This window comes from Capra hircus, chromosome 19, assembly GCF_001704415.2.
Source record: "Capra hircus breed San Clemente chromosome 19, ASM170441v1, whole genome shotgun sequence".
NCBI classification, from domain to species: domain Eukaryota; kingdom Metazoa; phylum Chordata; class Mammalia; order Artiodactyla; family Bovidae; genus Capra; species Capra hircus.
The window spans coordinates 301,111-315,332 of NC_030826.1; the positions used below are offsets into that span (position 1 = coordinate 301,111).

Consider the following 14,222-nt stretch of genomic DNA (forward strand, 5'->3'; position numbering starts at 1 on the left):
CGCATACAGGGTCATCATTACCATCTTTCTAAATTCCATATATATGTGTTAGTATACTGTATTCGTGTTTTTCTTTCTGGCTTACTTCACTCTGTATAATCGGCTCCAGTTTCATCCATCTCATTAGAACTGATTCAAATGCATTCTTTTTAATGGCTGAATAATACTCCATTGTGTATATGTATGACGGCTTTCTTATTCATTTCCCCCTGTAGTTGACATCTAATCTTACTGCACTGTGATCAGAAAAGATGTTTGAAATGATGTTGCTTTTAAAAATTTACCAAGTCTATATCTGTGGCCCAGGATGTGATCTATCCTGGAGAATGTTCCATGAGCACTTGAGAAATAGCTGAAATTTATTGTTTGGGGGTAAAATGCCCCATAGATATTAATTAGGTCTAACTGGCCCATTGCATCATTAAAAGCTGTGTTTCCTTGCTAATTTTCTGTTTGGTAGATCTGTCCATAGGTGTGAATGAGGTATTAAAGTCCCCCACTATTATTGTATGTTAGTGTTAATTTCCCTTTTCATACTCGTTACCATTTGCCTTATGTATTGAGGTGCTCTTATGTTGGATGCATATATATTTATAATTGTTATATCTTCTTCTTGACTTGATCCTATGATCATTATGTAGTGTTCTTCTTTGTCTCTTACCATGGCCTTTATTTCAAAGTCTATTTTATCTGATATGAGTATTGCTACTTGTGCTCTCTTTTGGTCTTCATTTGCATGAAATGTGTTTTTCCAGCCCCTCACTTTCAGTCTGTATGTGTCCCTAAGTTTCAGTGGGTCTCTTGTAGACAGCATATATAGGGGTCTTATTTTTGTATCCATTTGGCCAGTCTTTGTCTTTTGGTTGGGGCATTTAACCCATTTAAATTTAAGGCAATTATTAATAAGTATGATTCCATTACCATTTACTTTTTCATTTTTGATTTATTTTATAAACCTTTTCTCTGTTTCCTGTCTAGAGAAGATACTTTAGCATTCCTTGAAGAGCTGTTTTGGTGGTGCTGAATTCTCTCAACTTTTGCTTATCATAAAGCTTTTGATTTCTCCCTCATATGTGAATGAGATCCTTGCTGGGTAGAGTAATCTTGGTTGTAGGTTTTTTTAGCTTTCATCACTTTATTCGTGTATGCCATTCTCTTCAGGACTGAAGAGTTTTTATTGAAAGATCAGCTTTTATCCTTATAGGGATCCCATTGTATGTTATCTATTGCTTTTCCCTTGCTGCTTTTAATATTTTCTCTTTGTGTTTAATTTTTTTAAGTTTGATTAATATTTGCCTTGGGTTGTTTCACCTTGGGTTTATCCTATTTGGGGTTGTCTGTGTTTCTTGCACTTGGGTGGCTATTTCTTTTCCCATTTTAGAGAAGTTTTCAACTATTACCTCCTCAAGTATTTTCTCATGCCTTTTCTTTTTGTCTGCTTCTTCTGGGACACCTATGATTCAAATTTTAACAAAGTTTAACATTGTCCCAGAGATCTCTGAAGTTTTCCCCATTTCTTTTAATTCTTTTTATGTTTTTCCTCTCTGCTTCATTTATTTCCACCATTCTATCTTCCACCTCATTCTGCCTCAGTTATTCTACTGCTGTTTCCCACCAAAGTGCTTTTAATCAGTTATTACATTGTTCATTTTTTGATTGACTCTTCTTTATTTCTTCTATGTCCTTGTTAAACATTTCTTACATTTTCTAAATCCTTGCCTCTAGTCTATCTTGACTGTCATTATTCTGAATTATTTTCCAGGTAGACTCCCTATTTCCTCTTCTGTTTTTTGGTTTGGTGGGGCTTTCTCATGTTTCTTAACCCGCTGAATACTTCTCTTCCATTTCATTTTGTTTAGATTGCTGTGTTTGTGGTGTGCTTTCTGCAGGTTGGAAGTTTGGGCTTCCTTTTAATTGTGGAGCCTGTTCCCTGTGGGTGGAGTTGGACTAGTGACTTGTCAAGGTTTCCTGGTTGGGGAAGCTTTCATCTGTATTCTGGTGGGTGGACCTGTATCTCTTCTCTCTGAAGTGCAGTGAAGTGTCCAGTAGTGAGTTCTGGAGTGTCTATGGATTTGGCATGGCTTTGGACAGCCAGTCTTTTACTGTTCAAAGTTGTGTTCCTGTTTTGCTGGAGAATTAGTGTGGTGTGTCTTTCACTGGAACTTATTGGCTCTTGAGTGGAACCTGGTTTCAAAGCTGGTATGGAGACTCTTGGGTGAACTCTTGTCTATTAATATTCCCTTGAGTTAGGAGTTCCCTGATGTTCTAAAGTTCTGAAGTTAAGCCTCCTGTCTCTGGCTTTTGGTCTTTCCCTTACAGTAGCCTCAAGACTTCTTCATCCATATAGCACAGAAGATAGAGACCCTAGGTTAATTGTGGGAGGATTCTCCACAGCTAGCAGCACCCAGAGAGATTCACAGAGTTATATTTAGAAGAGAAGAGGGAGGAAAGAGATAGAGGTGACCTGAAGGAGAAAAGGGAGAGTCAAAAGGTGAGAGAGCAATCAAGCCAGTAACCAAATCCCTAAGTGAAAATGGATACTGAATATTAGATTCTTAAAGGTACAAAATTGATAACAAATACCAAAAAGAAAAACAAAGAATAAAAATCTATAATAGATGTTAAGATCTCAAAAATACAATATAAAAAATACAAAATAAAATCAATTGCAAAAATTAAAAAAAAATGTATATAGAATCATTTTAGTAGGATTTTTTGAAAGGTAGGTTATAAAAATGAAAGTTAATGGAGGAATAAAGAACTCATTAAAATTAAAAAGTAATAATAGTAAAAATATATCTAGAAATTTCTCTAGATCTGTTGTGGCCAGTGTGGGGTCAGTTCAGTGACACATAGCCCCGTATTCGTGTTTGTACTTGTTCTCAAAGTCTATGGTTGCCCCTCAAATGCACAATCTCAAAATTAACTAAAGGATTTTAATCTGTTGCACCTGTCACTCCCAGAGAAGTTCCCCCATTTTTGTTTATTTTGGCTTCCTCTGTTTTCAAGTCTCTTCAGTGTCTAATTTCCACCCTGACACAATGGGGCAAATGTGGCCATTTATTTAGGCTCACTTGTTCAATTGTGCTGTGGGGGAGAGGCACTACAAACAAATATCACTTGCATGTGTGAGAAATGCTCACCACACATGGACCAAACTGGGTTTCCCACAGCCCAAGGCATCATGTACTTCTCAGGTCCACACTGCTCAGGCTCCAGGGTGCTCTGCAAGTGCACAGCGTCAAGTGAACCCTGCATTTCATGCAGTTTCCAGGTCTATGCAGCTCAGATTCTCAGGTGCTCTGTAAGGGCACAGACCCTAATGGGCTGTGTGTTTTGTGCCCTTGCCAGGTTTAAGCATCTCAGGCAACCAGGTGCTTGGTGAGTACTATCCCAGGTGGAGCCTTCATTTTATGAACCTCCCTGGTCCCAACTGCTTGGTTTCCCAGGTATGCTATGTGTCTCCTCTGGGGAACCATCTCAGGCTGTTCACATCCCTGGCAGATGTGAACCATCCAGGATCCCAAGAAGACATGGTTAGCAACTGGGAACCTGCTGACAGTTTGGTGGAAGACACAGTCTCTGGGGCTGAGATTGCAGTAGTCCCTTGCCTTGTGGCTCTGGATGTTGAACATCTGCCTCTCTCCCTTTGGGGAGGGAGGGCCCTATATGACATCTGGCTTACACTCCTTTGGTATTCACTCAATCCTTCAGTCTATTTTCAGAAGAGTTTTTGTTTGTTTGTTTGTTTTGTTTTGTTTTGTCTCTCTGGCATCCCATGGTTTGGATTGCTATCTCACATTAGCTCCCTCAGATTGTCCTCGGGCATTCAGTCCAAGTCCTTACTCTAAGGGCCAACGATGCAGCCCACACCTCCCAACCCAGCTCCCATTCACTGCTGGCAGACACGAGCATCTGTGACACTTATCTGTTAGTAGTTGCAGTTAGGCACATAGTCTGTGGTGTTTATTTATTTATTTTTGTTCTTTCTCCCAGTTATGTTGCCCTCTGAGGTTTCAAAGCTCCCCAGAGACACGCCTGTGACAGGGTTTCCTACTGTGTGGGAACTTCTCCTCCTTCATGACTCCCTCCTCAGGACGGGTCTCCATACTTAAATTTGTTTCTGTTTTCATATAAAATATTTTGCCCTATCTCCTTTCAAAGGTATTGGGCTGCCTTTCTGGTGTCCTCTACCAGTGTTCAGAAGTTGTTTTGTGGCTATTGCTCAGTATTCAAATGGTCTTTTGATTAATTTGTGGGGGAGAAAGTGATCTCCCCATTCTAATCCTCTGCCATCTTGGCACGTGTACTATTCTGCCTTTTCTAAATCCATATTGAACATATGGAAGTTCTCAAATCACATATTATTGAAGTCTAGCTTGGAGAATTTTGAGCATTACTCAGCTAGTGTATGAGATGAGTGCAACTGAACAGTCGTTTGAACATTCTCTGGATTGTCTTTCTTTGGGCTTGGAACAAAAACTGACATTTTCCAGTCCTGTGGCCACTGCTGAGTTTTTCATATTTGCTGGCATATTGAGTGCATCACTTTCACAGCATTATCTTTTAGAACTTGAAGTAACTCAGCTGGAATTCCATCACCTCTACTAACTTTGCTCATAGTGATGCTTCCTAATGCCCACTTGACTTCACATTCCAGGATGTCTGGCTTTTGGTAAGTAATCACACCGCCATGGTTATTTGGGTCATTAAAACCTTTTTTGTATAGTTCTTCCATGTATTCTTGTCATTGCTTCTTAATATCTTCTGCTTCTATTGGGTTCATACCATTATGTCCTTTATTGTGCCCATCTTTGAAAGAAATGTTCCCTTGCTATCTCTAATTTTCTTGAAAAGATCTCTAGTCTTTCCCATTCTATTGTTTTCCTATATTTCTTTTTTTTTAATTTTTATTTTTACTTTATTTTACTTTACAATACTGTATTGGTTTTGCCATACATTGACATGAATCCACCACGGGTGTACATGAGATCCCAAACATGAACTTCCCTCCCACCTCCCTCCCCACAACATCCCTCTGGGTCATCCCCATGCACCAGCTCCAAGCATGCTGTATCCTGCACCGGACATAGACTGGTGATTTGATTCTTACATGATAGTATACATGTTTCAATGCCATTCTCCCAAATCATCCCACCCTCTCCCTCTCCCTCTGAGTCCAGAAACTATAAAACCCCTAGAGGAGAACATAGGCAAAACACTCTCCGACATAAATCACAGCAAGATCCTCTGTGATCCACCTCCCAGAATTCTGGAAATAAAAGCAAAAATAAACAAATGGGATCTAATTAAAATAAAAACTTCTGCACAACAAAGGAAAATATAAGCAAGGTGAAAAGACAGCCTTCTGAATGGGAGAAAATAATAGCAAATGAAACAACTGACAAACAACTAATCTCAAAAATATACAAGCAACTTATGCAGCTCAATTCCAGAAAAATAAATGACCCAATCAAAAAATGGGCCAAAGAACTAAATAGACATTTCTCCAAAGAAGACATACGGATGGCTAACAAACACCTGAGAAGATGCTCAACATCACTTATTATTAGAGAAATGCAAATCAAAGCCACAATGAGGTACCACTTCATACCAGTCAGAATGGCTGCGATCCAAAAATCTGCAAGCAATAAATGCTGGAGAGGGTGTGGAGAAAAGGGAACCCTCCTACACTGTTGGTGGGAATGCAAACTAGTACAGCCACTATGGAGAACAGTGTGGAGATTCCTTAAAAAATTGCAAATAGAACTGCCATATGACCCAGCAATCCCACTTCTGGGCATACACACTGAGGAAACCAGAATTGAAAGAGACACATGTACCACAATGTTCATCGCAGCACTGTTTATAATAGTCAGGACATGGAAACAACCTAGATGTCCATCAGCAGATGAATGGATAAGAAAGCTGTGGTACATATACACAATGGAGTATTACTCAGCCATTAAAAAGAATACATTTGAATCAGTTCTGTTGAGATGGATGAAACTGGAGCCGATTATACAGAGTGAAGTAAGCCAGAAAGAAAAACATGAATACAGTATACTAACACATATATATGGAATTTAGAAAGATGGCAATGATGACCCTGTATGCAAGACAGCAAAAAAGACACAGATGTGTATTGTTTTCCTATATTTCTTTGCATTGATCACTGAGGAAGGCTTTCTTAACTCTGTTTGCTATTCTTTAGAACTCTTCATTCAGATGGATTTATCTTTCCTTTTTCCTCTGTCTTTAATGTCTCTTCTTTTCTCAGTTATATGTAATGCCTCCTCAGATAATCATTTTGCCTTTTTGCATTTCTTTTTCTTGCAGGTGGTTTTGATCACCACTTCCTGTACAATGTCATGAACTTCCATTCACAATTCTTCAGGACTCTGTCTATCAGATCTAATCCCTTAAATATATTTGTCACTTCCACTGTATAATTATAAGGGATTTGATTTAGGTTGTACCTGAATGGTCTAGTGGTTTTCCCTACTTTCTTCAATTTAAGTCTGAATTTGGCAATAAGGAGTTCATGATCTGAGCCACAGTAAGCTCCCAGTCTTATATTTTGCTGACTGTATAAAGCTTCTCCATCTTTGGCTGCAAATAATATAATCAATCTGATTTCAGCATTGATCATCTGGTGATGTCCATGTGTACAGTCTTCTCTTCTGTTATTGGAAGAGGGTGTTTGCTATAATCAGTATATTGTCTTGGCAACACTCTGCTAGCCTTTGACCTGCTTCATTCTGTACTCCTAGTCAAACTTGCCTGTTACTCCGATATCTATTGATTTTTGCATTCCAGTCCCCTATGATGAAGAAGGCATCATTTTTTTATGTTGGCTGTATAAGGTCTTATAGGTCATTACACAACCATTCAACTTCAGCTTCTTTAACATTAGTAGTTGGGGCATATCCCTGATTTACTATGATATTGAATGGTTTGCTTTGAAATGAACAGAAATAATTCTGGCATCTTTGAGATTGCAATCTAGAGCTGCATTTTGAGCTCTTTTGTTGGCTATGAGTGCTACTCCATTTATTCTAAGGGATTCTTAGCCACAGTAGTAGATATAATGGTCATTTGAATTAAATTCCCCTATTTAGGTCCATTTTAGATCACTGATTCCTAAAATGTTGATGTTCACTCCTGTCATCTCCTGTTTGACCATTTCCAATTTGCCTTGATTCATGGGCCTAACATTCCAGGCTCCTATGTAATATTTTTCTTTCAGCATTGGGCTTTACTTCCATCATCATTCACATTCACACAGATCACAGCTTTCTGTAGCTCAATGAAACTACAAGCCATGCCATGTAGGGCCAAGACAGACAGGTCATGGTGGAGAGTTCTGACAAAAAGTGGTCCACTGGAGAAGGGAATGGAAAACCACTTCAGTATTTTTGCTTTGATAACCCATGAACAGTATGGAAATTTTCTGCATTGGCAAAGTAACAATGGTGATTACCTTGCAGAGTGCTGTGTGAAATGAGATTATATTTATAAATTGCTAAGCATAAGACAACCCACAGGAAATGTGTGATCCATGGTAGATTTTATTAATATGTTTCCTTGGCTGGGTCTTGGTAGTTTTTGACTTATGGTCAATTGTATTAACTGGTGAATGATGGGAAAGTGAGTTTCTGCTTCTAGCAATCTTTTTCTTAGTCTTCCTGGAACAAAAGAATTGGGATACTTTTGCGAACTATCCCAGTTTTCAAGTTTTCACGTTTCAGAGAGCCTAAAATTGCTCTGGGGTCCTGTAGGGTGAATAAGGACTCCCCTAAAGGTGTTTTCATGTTAATTGATTTTCCTCAATTAGATATTTTACCCTGGTGCAGGTAGCTATGGGCCAGGCCTGAGGACTGAACTCCTGTGCAAACACCAAATGACTGTCACATTTCAGAACATGTGGTGCAGTGAGTTGTGGTTGTTCTGACATCAGCATGGAAACCAAACTGCTGCCATGGAAATGGGAACAAGTCCTTAAATGGTCTTGGAAACTATAAAAAAAATGTTCTTGAGAGGGGAACTGTGAATCTCCACACTAAGAATTTTTCTCATATATTTTGCCCAGAGTTCTCTTCTGTGTATATTTACCTCCCTCTGCTATTTGCTAAGGAGGGAATTGGGTTTCAACATATATTTTCCTGAAATGTCTAATTATCTTCCTCAGAAGGAATGAAGGTTAAAGTGTTAGTTGCTCAGCTGTGTCCAACTTCTAAGGGGAAAGGAATGTCCCTTTAAGCCTGTGGCTCACTGGGCAAAACCAGCTGGCCTTCACACACTGAAGAGCACAGCAGCATCACTGCCTGACCTTCCTAAGCACCATGGACTGAAAATGAAAAATGAATTTTTATTCCTTGATGACTTTATCAAGCCAACTGTTGGGGGCTTTTGGTGCTTTTTAAAATTCTTCTTCACTTTTTAAAGTGGTATAAATCTAGGTAATCTTTATTACTTCTATCTGGTTTGAAGCCAAAGTACTCCAATTTTCATTTCATAGTTTGGAAAATCCAGTGACTGGGAGAAAGGGCATTTTTGATGGGCTTAAGATGTGGTAAACAGGCTAGTTCACTCCATTTTGAGTTCTGTTTGGCCAGAGTGAACCTCTGCCTGTCCCAAGGGATCACCAAGAGATGACAACCTAATTTCCCTTTTTCCTCTTTGTACTGATAACTGAATAAGACAAGAGTGAAGGAATAATAGAAAGTCTGTGAGAGATCACTGTATCCAAATCACTTACGTACAAGAACATTCTTCAAGGGAGGGCAGTTGACTTGTCCAAAGTCACAGAAGATGCTGGTAATAGAACAAGGCCTAGAAACTCAGCCTCTTATCTTCCTTTCACACTGATACTCTTTCCTTTTTGCCCCAACATACTATATATACTTACCTATGTGCTGAATGCTGGGTATCTATTGCTGTTATTGCTGTCATTTGGTATTAACTTGTGATTGGTGCTAACCCCTCCCTGGGGAAAGTATGGTACAGAAAAACCTTTAATAGGTAGGCCACACACATGCTCTATAGGCACTATTTCTAGAACAATCATCGCAGGTATTTTGTGAGATGCTTTAATCAGCTACATAACATTTAAGGCCTCTTAATTCATAGAAGCAGTTATTGGGATCTCCAATTAACAGGTCAGAGAAGTAGCAACTTGCTTAAGATCACACACATCAAGCAGGCAAATGGTACACTGAAGATTTGAAGCCAGTCCTGGCTGATATAATATATCACTCCTTTTCATTGCAGTTTAAAGAATATTTTGACTCAGAGGGAAGGCAGCAAGCCATACAGAGAAAGACTACCATTTCCCCACCCTAAATATTTTCAGGAAGATCTGGTTTTATGCAAAAAGTGATGCTTAGATACAGGGTCACATGTCATCATGGTTAAATCCATCATCACTTTGGTGTAAAATGTTTTAAAACTCCAATTAAGTGTGCTATTTCAAATATGAAATATATGACAGATTTTTATCCAATTATTTATTTTTGTCAACAAGCCTAGCTACCTGGCTGAAGTTTTTGGCATATTTGTAAATGTTCCCATGTGCACAGACCATACACACTTGTGGTTTCTCACTTTCTGGAGGCTATAACAGAAATAAGCGATGAAAGTTATTTTTAATTTGGCCTCTGGATGAACATCCAAGTCCTCCTTTCCAGCAGCTAAGCCTATATGATTTCTCAACAGGGTATTAATTATCTGGCTCTAGGAATATAAACAGATGGGCTGTTCTGGCAGCTTCAGCTGTCCTGCTGGCCATAATACAATTGCTTGTGGACCCAGCAGGACTCAGAGGCTTCAGCAGAGAACATCGTCCTCTTAAGTAAACTCAAACAGGTGTACTAAGTAACTTGTTAAACACATTTATTGATTTCTTGACAGTAACCAAACACAGTGAGTGACCATTATAAACAAGAAAAGAAAGGCATTCATTTGTACTTTGTGAGATCCAGTTGCACCTGGAGAGAAAAGACACCCCTTATGCAGAAATTACAAGGCAAAGTGCATTCCTTCAAGGGAGCATCATTGGCATGGGGGTAGAAGTTTTGAAATGCAAGGAATCTGTTGCCTGCTATATCAGGATGAAGCTCACCTCCTATTCATGATCAAGCCATGGAGTGGAATTAAAATTATGCTTAGCTTATCAAATGCATTCCTGATTGCCACAACTTCAGTAAAAAACTGGCTGCAAATTAACAAAACATATATGAAGGAACAAGTAAAAACAATAATGCTGTTGTATGAAGACAGAGCTTAGCCTGTAAGGAAGGAGAATAGATCAAAGCAAGAAAAATGAAATTAACTTGTTAAACACATTTATTGAGCTTTTAACAATAACCAAACACAATGTATGACCTTTGGAAAACAAGAAACAGCAATGGATCAATCTGAACTTGGCAAATCCTAGTATAGATATATGACAAAAAGGAGCAATTTCCATTTTTTAATAGTCTGTGGTGATTTTATATATATATATATATATATACACACACACACATACACAATGTGTATCTCTTCAATATCTGTCCTTTTTGTTTTAGAATTGTTGAGTAGATGGAAGAATCATAATCTAGAAATGTGTCCTTGGCTAACTGTATCCTGGCTCACCTGTTACCAGCACCTTTAAAGGATCTTAGGACACTATCCAAGATTACTTGATGCAAAGAACAAAGTCCACGTGATGCTGTCAGAGCTGTGTTTTCTCCTCTCTCTCAGAAGAATTTTGTATGTACAAAGACTGAAAATTCTCATTGGGTAGATTCATTTGTTCCAGAAAACAGTATCAAAATTATACTCAGGTTAGTTGGTTATTTTATTCTAAAACCTTTAATGAATGAGCCTTTTGTTTCTGAAACTTGACTTCCCATCTTGGGTGCTGTGTGAGTGTGTTTGTATGTATATATATTTGCATGTGTGCGTGTTTGTGTGTGTGTGTAAGAGTTTTACTCCTCTGCCAAGGTTTTGCAGACAGTTTTCATGAAGGAAGGGCCAATCCAAAGAGTGAATGAAGCTTGAAGGAGGGAAGGAGAGAGAAGAAAGAAGAGGGACATTTTAGGTTACATCAATTCACAGTCGTAGCATTTCACTGAGGTGGAATTCTTCTTGGCTTGGTTCCCTACTTGAGGAGCCATTCATTTACTGGAAAGAGAGAAAAAGAAAGAAATAAAACAAAACGAACAACACAAAACAAGGCATAATTGGATGAACTTGCACACGGGTTGGGCAGCTTACTCCAAAGGGGAAGGGACAGTTTTTAAATGTCTGCTTACTTGTGTGTATGCCAACTGTCCTCTCCACCTTCTTACGAACCTCTGGGTCTGAGATATCTAATAGTATTGCCATTAGCTACATGTGGCTATAAGTTAAAAATATTAGTTGCATTGCCATACTAGCCACTTCAAATGTTCAATAGCCACATGTGGCCAATAGCTACCATATTGGTCAATGCAGACACAGAACATTCCCATTGTGTCAAGAAGCTATAGTGGATGGTGTTGCTTTAGACCAGAGGTGGGCAAATGGCTGCTTGCAAGCCAAATCCACCTGTGAACTGCTTTTGTGAATATAGTTTTATTAGAACACAGTCACACCGACTTATTTACATATTGTCTATGGCTGCTTTCACATTACAACATCAGAGCACAGCAGAGCAAAAGCCTATATTTCTCATCTGACCCTTTGCAGAAAATGTTAGCTGATCCCACTCTTAGACTATAAGTTCTTTAGGGATAGGGTCATGTCTCCATCACCTAGCTAAGTGCCTGGCACATAACAAGTGAAAGTCAAAGTCAAAGTTACTTAGTCGTGTCCAACTCTTTGCTACCTCAGGGACTGTATAGCCCACGAAATTCTCCAGGCCAGAATATTGGAGTGGGTTGTCGTTCCCTTCTCCAGGGGATTTTCCCAACCCAGGGATCAAACCCAGGTCTCTCATATTGCAGGCAGATTCTTTACCAGCTGAGCCACCAGCGAAGCCTAGCACATAATAGGTACATAATAAATAAATGTTGAATAAACAGAAGTCTCAATGAATAAATGAGTTAGTACTCCTGGATGGAAAGAAACAGAAATTATAGTTTTAGTACTCTGGGTGTGTCTGAAAGAGAGAGAAAATCAAAGAAATTTGGGGGACATTGGAGTGATACAGTGGAGGCTGGTAGTGGTAGTTGCTTCTAAAAGTTGTATGGTAATATCCACAGTCCCCATATTCAAGTAACATATTATCAGTACAAAGGACTTCCCTATCCAGTCTCTCATTTTCTCCTCACAACAAATCATGATGAAGATGGTATAAGGACTGTCATGCGAGCCAGGGCTAGAGAGGTAAATGATTTGGCTTGTTAGTGTCAGAACCAGGCCTGGAACTCTGCTGTCCTATCTCCTGGTTGAAGACATCTCCATGACTCATCTCCACTTTCCTTTCCATATTGGAATTTTACAACACTGATCAATAGGTACTTAGTGTGTAGAAAAGAAGAGAGTGGGTTGGATGTGGGTTACAGAAGGTGGGAGGCACCCTGAATACCCTCCTTTAGTAGGAATTCTAATCACTTCTAGACACAAACCACTGGAAGAAGATGTGTTCAGAAACATATCTCATTGGGCCCCAACCACCTGGTATCTAGAGTTATTTGCTCACCTTCTAAAGAAAAAGGGATCTATTTGTATATAACTAAAAGTTTTAGTGCTTCTAGTTGTCCTATTTTAACACATAATTTTGGGGAAATCAGCTTCTCTGAGTTCTTCTGTAAAATGGTGATAAAAATGCTGTCTTTGTCTGTACCAGAAAAGATTTAAAGATTTGATCTGTGTTTCTGATTATGACATATAATTTTTTTCAATAGAAAAGCACCATGAAAATATCATTTACAATCATGATTCCTACAAAAAGAAATAGTTCAAAACCTTTCAGAGTAGGTTTACGTAAGAAGACTAGAGTGACTTGTGTCTACTGCCCTCTGAACCCACCTCTATACTGAAGCTTCTGTGCCCGGTTGTTTGGACAGTCCTTCCCCTGTAAACTGAAGTTGATGTTGGTGCGGATGCAGCGGTTGTTGAGTGACTGGACAGGCCTGAAATTGTCACTCATACTCAGAAAGATCTGAGATGGTTGATTCTGGCTGAGCAGACGTAAGGAATGCATCTGAGGAGAGAGAAACAGCTGTGAGATCCACCCATCCTCTTACATGTAATAGGGAAGAAGTAAGACTACATAGACCATGGCCAGCATGGGCAGTGGCAGCTGTGTGGGAAGTGTACCTGAGTCTTCCACAGACCCTGACCCGTGGGTTCAGTGGGTACAACCCACTGAGGCCTCCATGCTTGGAGAGAGCCTTACTTTAAGCTCACTGGTTCCTGGTGTGCCTTTGGACAAGTCAGTGATTATTCTCTGTTCTATGATACACTATCAAAGGTGGAAACCCAAATGCATATTCTCCAGAGGCTCTTCTCATGCTCACACCCTGAAGTTGAGTAATTTAGGGAATTATTTTCTGATATGAGTATTATCAAAATTATAGTGACTGGTACAGGAGTCAAAGCTAAACTAAGCTGGATTAATTAAGTTATTTTTCTGTGACGATCAGGACCAAGAGCTGGACTAAAATGCTTTCAGCCATGTTCCACCCATGACTGTGAAATTAAGGAAAACTCTCTAGCATAGAGGAGGATGAACCATGGTGAAGGGGGAGCAGGAGAGTGTAGAGAGAAAGGGCTTCTGCAGTTTTGATTCCAATGAATTCTTGACATCAATTTCTGATCTTAAATTCCATAAGATATCATGGGTAAATCTTTTGTCTAAGTTCAGGTTATCCCAAAGTGTTTGCCTGTCACTAAAAAAAAATCCAATAAATACAGATACCATCAGGCACTTCAAATTGTTCAAAGAGTTGTCAGATTGTAAGTACACGTCCTATAAAGGAATTTGGTTTTGGTTTTGCTTCCTTTGCTTGTGTTTCCTTTGAACTTTTATAGACCCTCACAATCACAGAATAGACTCATGTAATTTACCCCCTCATTATAAAGAAGATAATTCACTTCACAGAAGTGGGGCCACAGGCTTAGGAGTACATAATGATCCATTAACAAAGCTGACCTCAGAAGCCAGGTTTCCTGATTTCCATCCAGTTCTGAGAAATGCTAGCTAGCCCAACAAGGAATACTGTGGGAAGCTCTAAAAAATCCTACATTCA

General features: G+C 39.2%; 1 protein-coding gene across 1 annotated transcript in view; it reads right to left on the bottom strand.

Annotated features, from left to right (window-relative positions):
- CA10 (carbonic anhydrase 10) overlaps positions 9,878-14,222 on the bottom strand; it is an 834,592-nt gene continuing 830,247 nt past the window's right edge. The window contains exons 8-9 of the mRNA XM_013971774.2: positions 13,000-13,174; positions 9,878-11,169 (exon numbers count right to left, since the gene is read on the bottom strand). Of these exons, the coding sequence (XP_013827228.2) occupies positions 11,147-11,169; positions 13,000-13,174 (198 nt within the window). The 3' untranslated portion in view covers positions 9,878-11,146. The remainder of the gene's footprint in view (positions 11,170-12,999; positions 13,175-14,222) is intronic.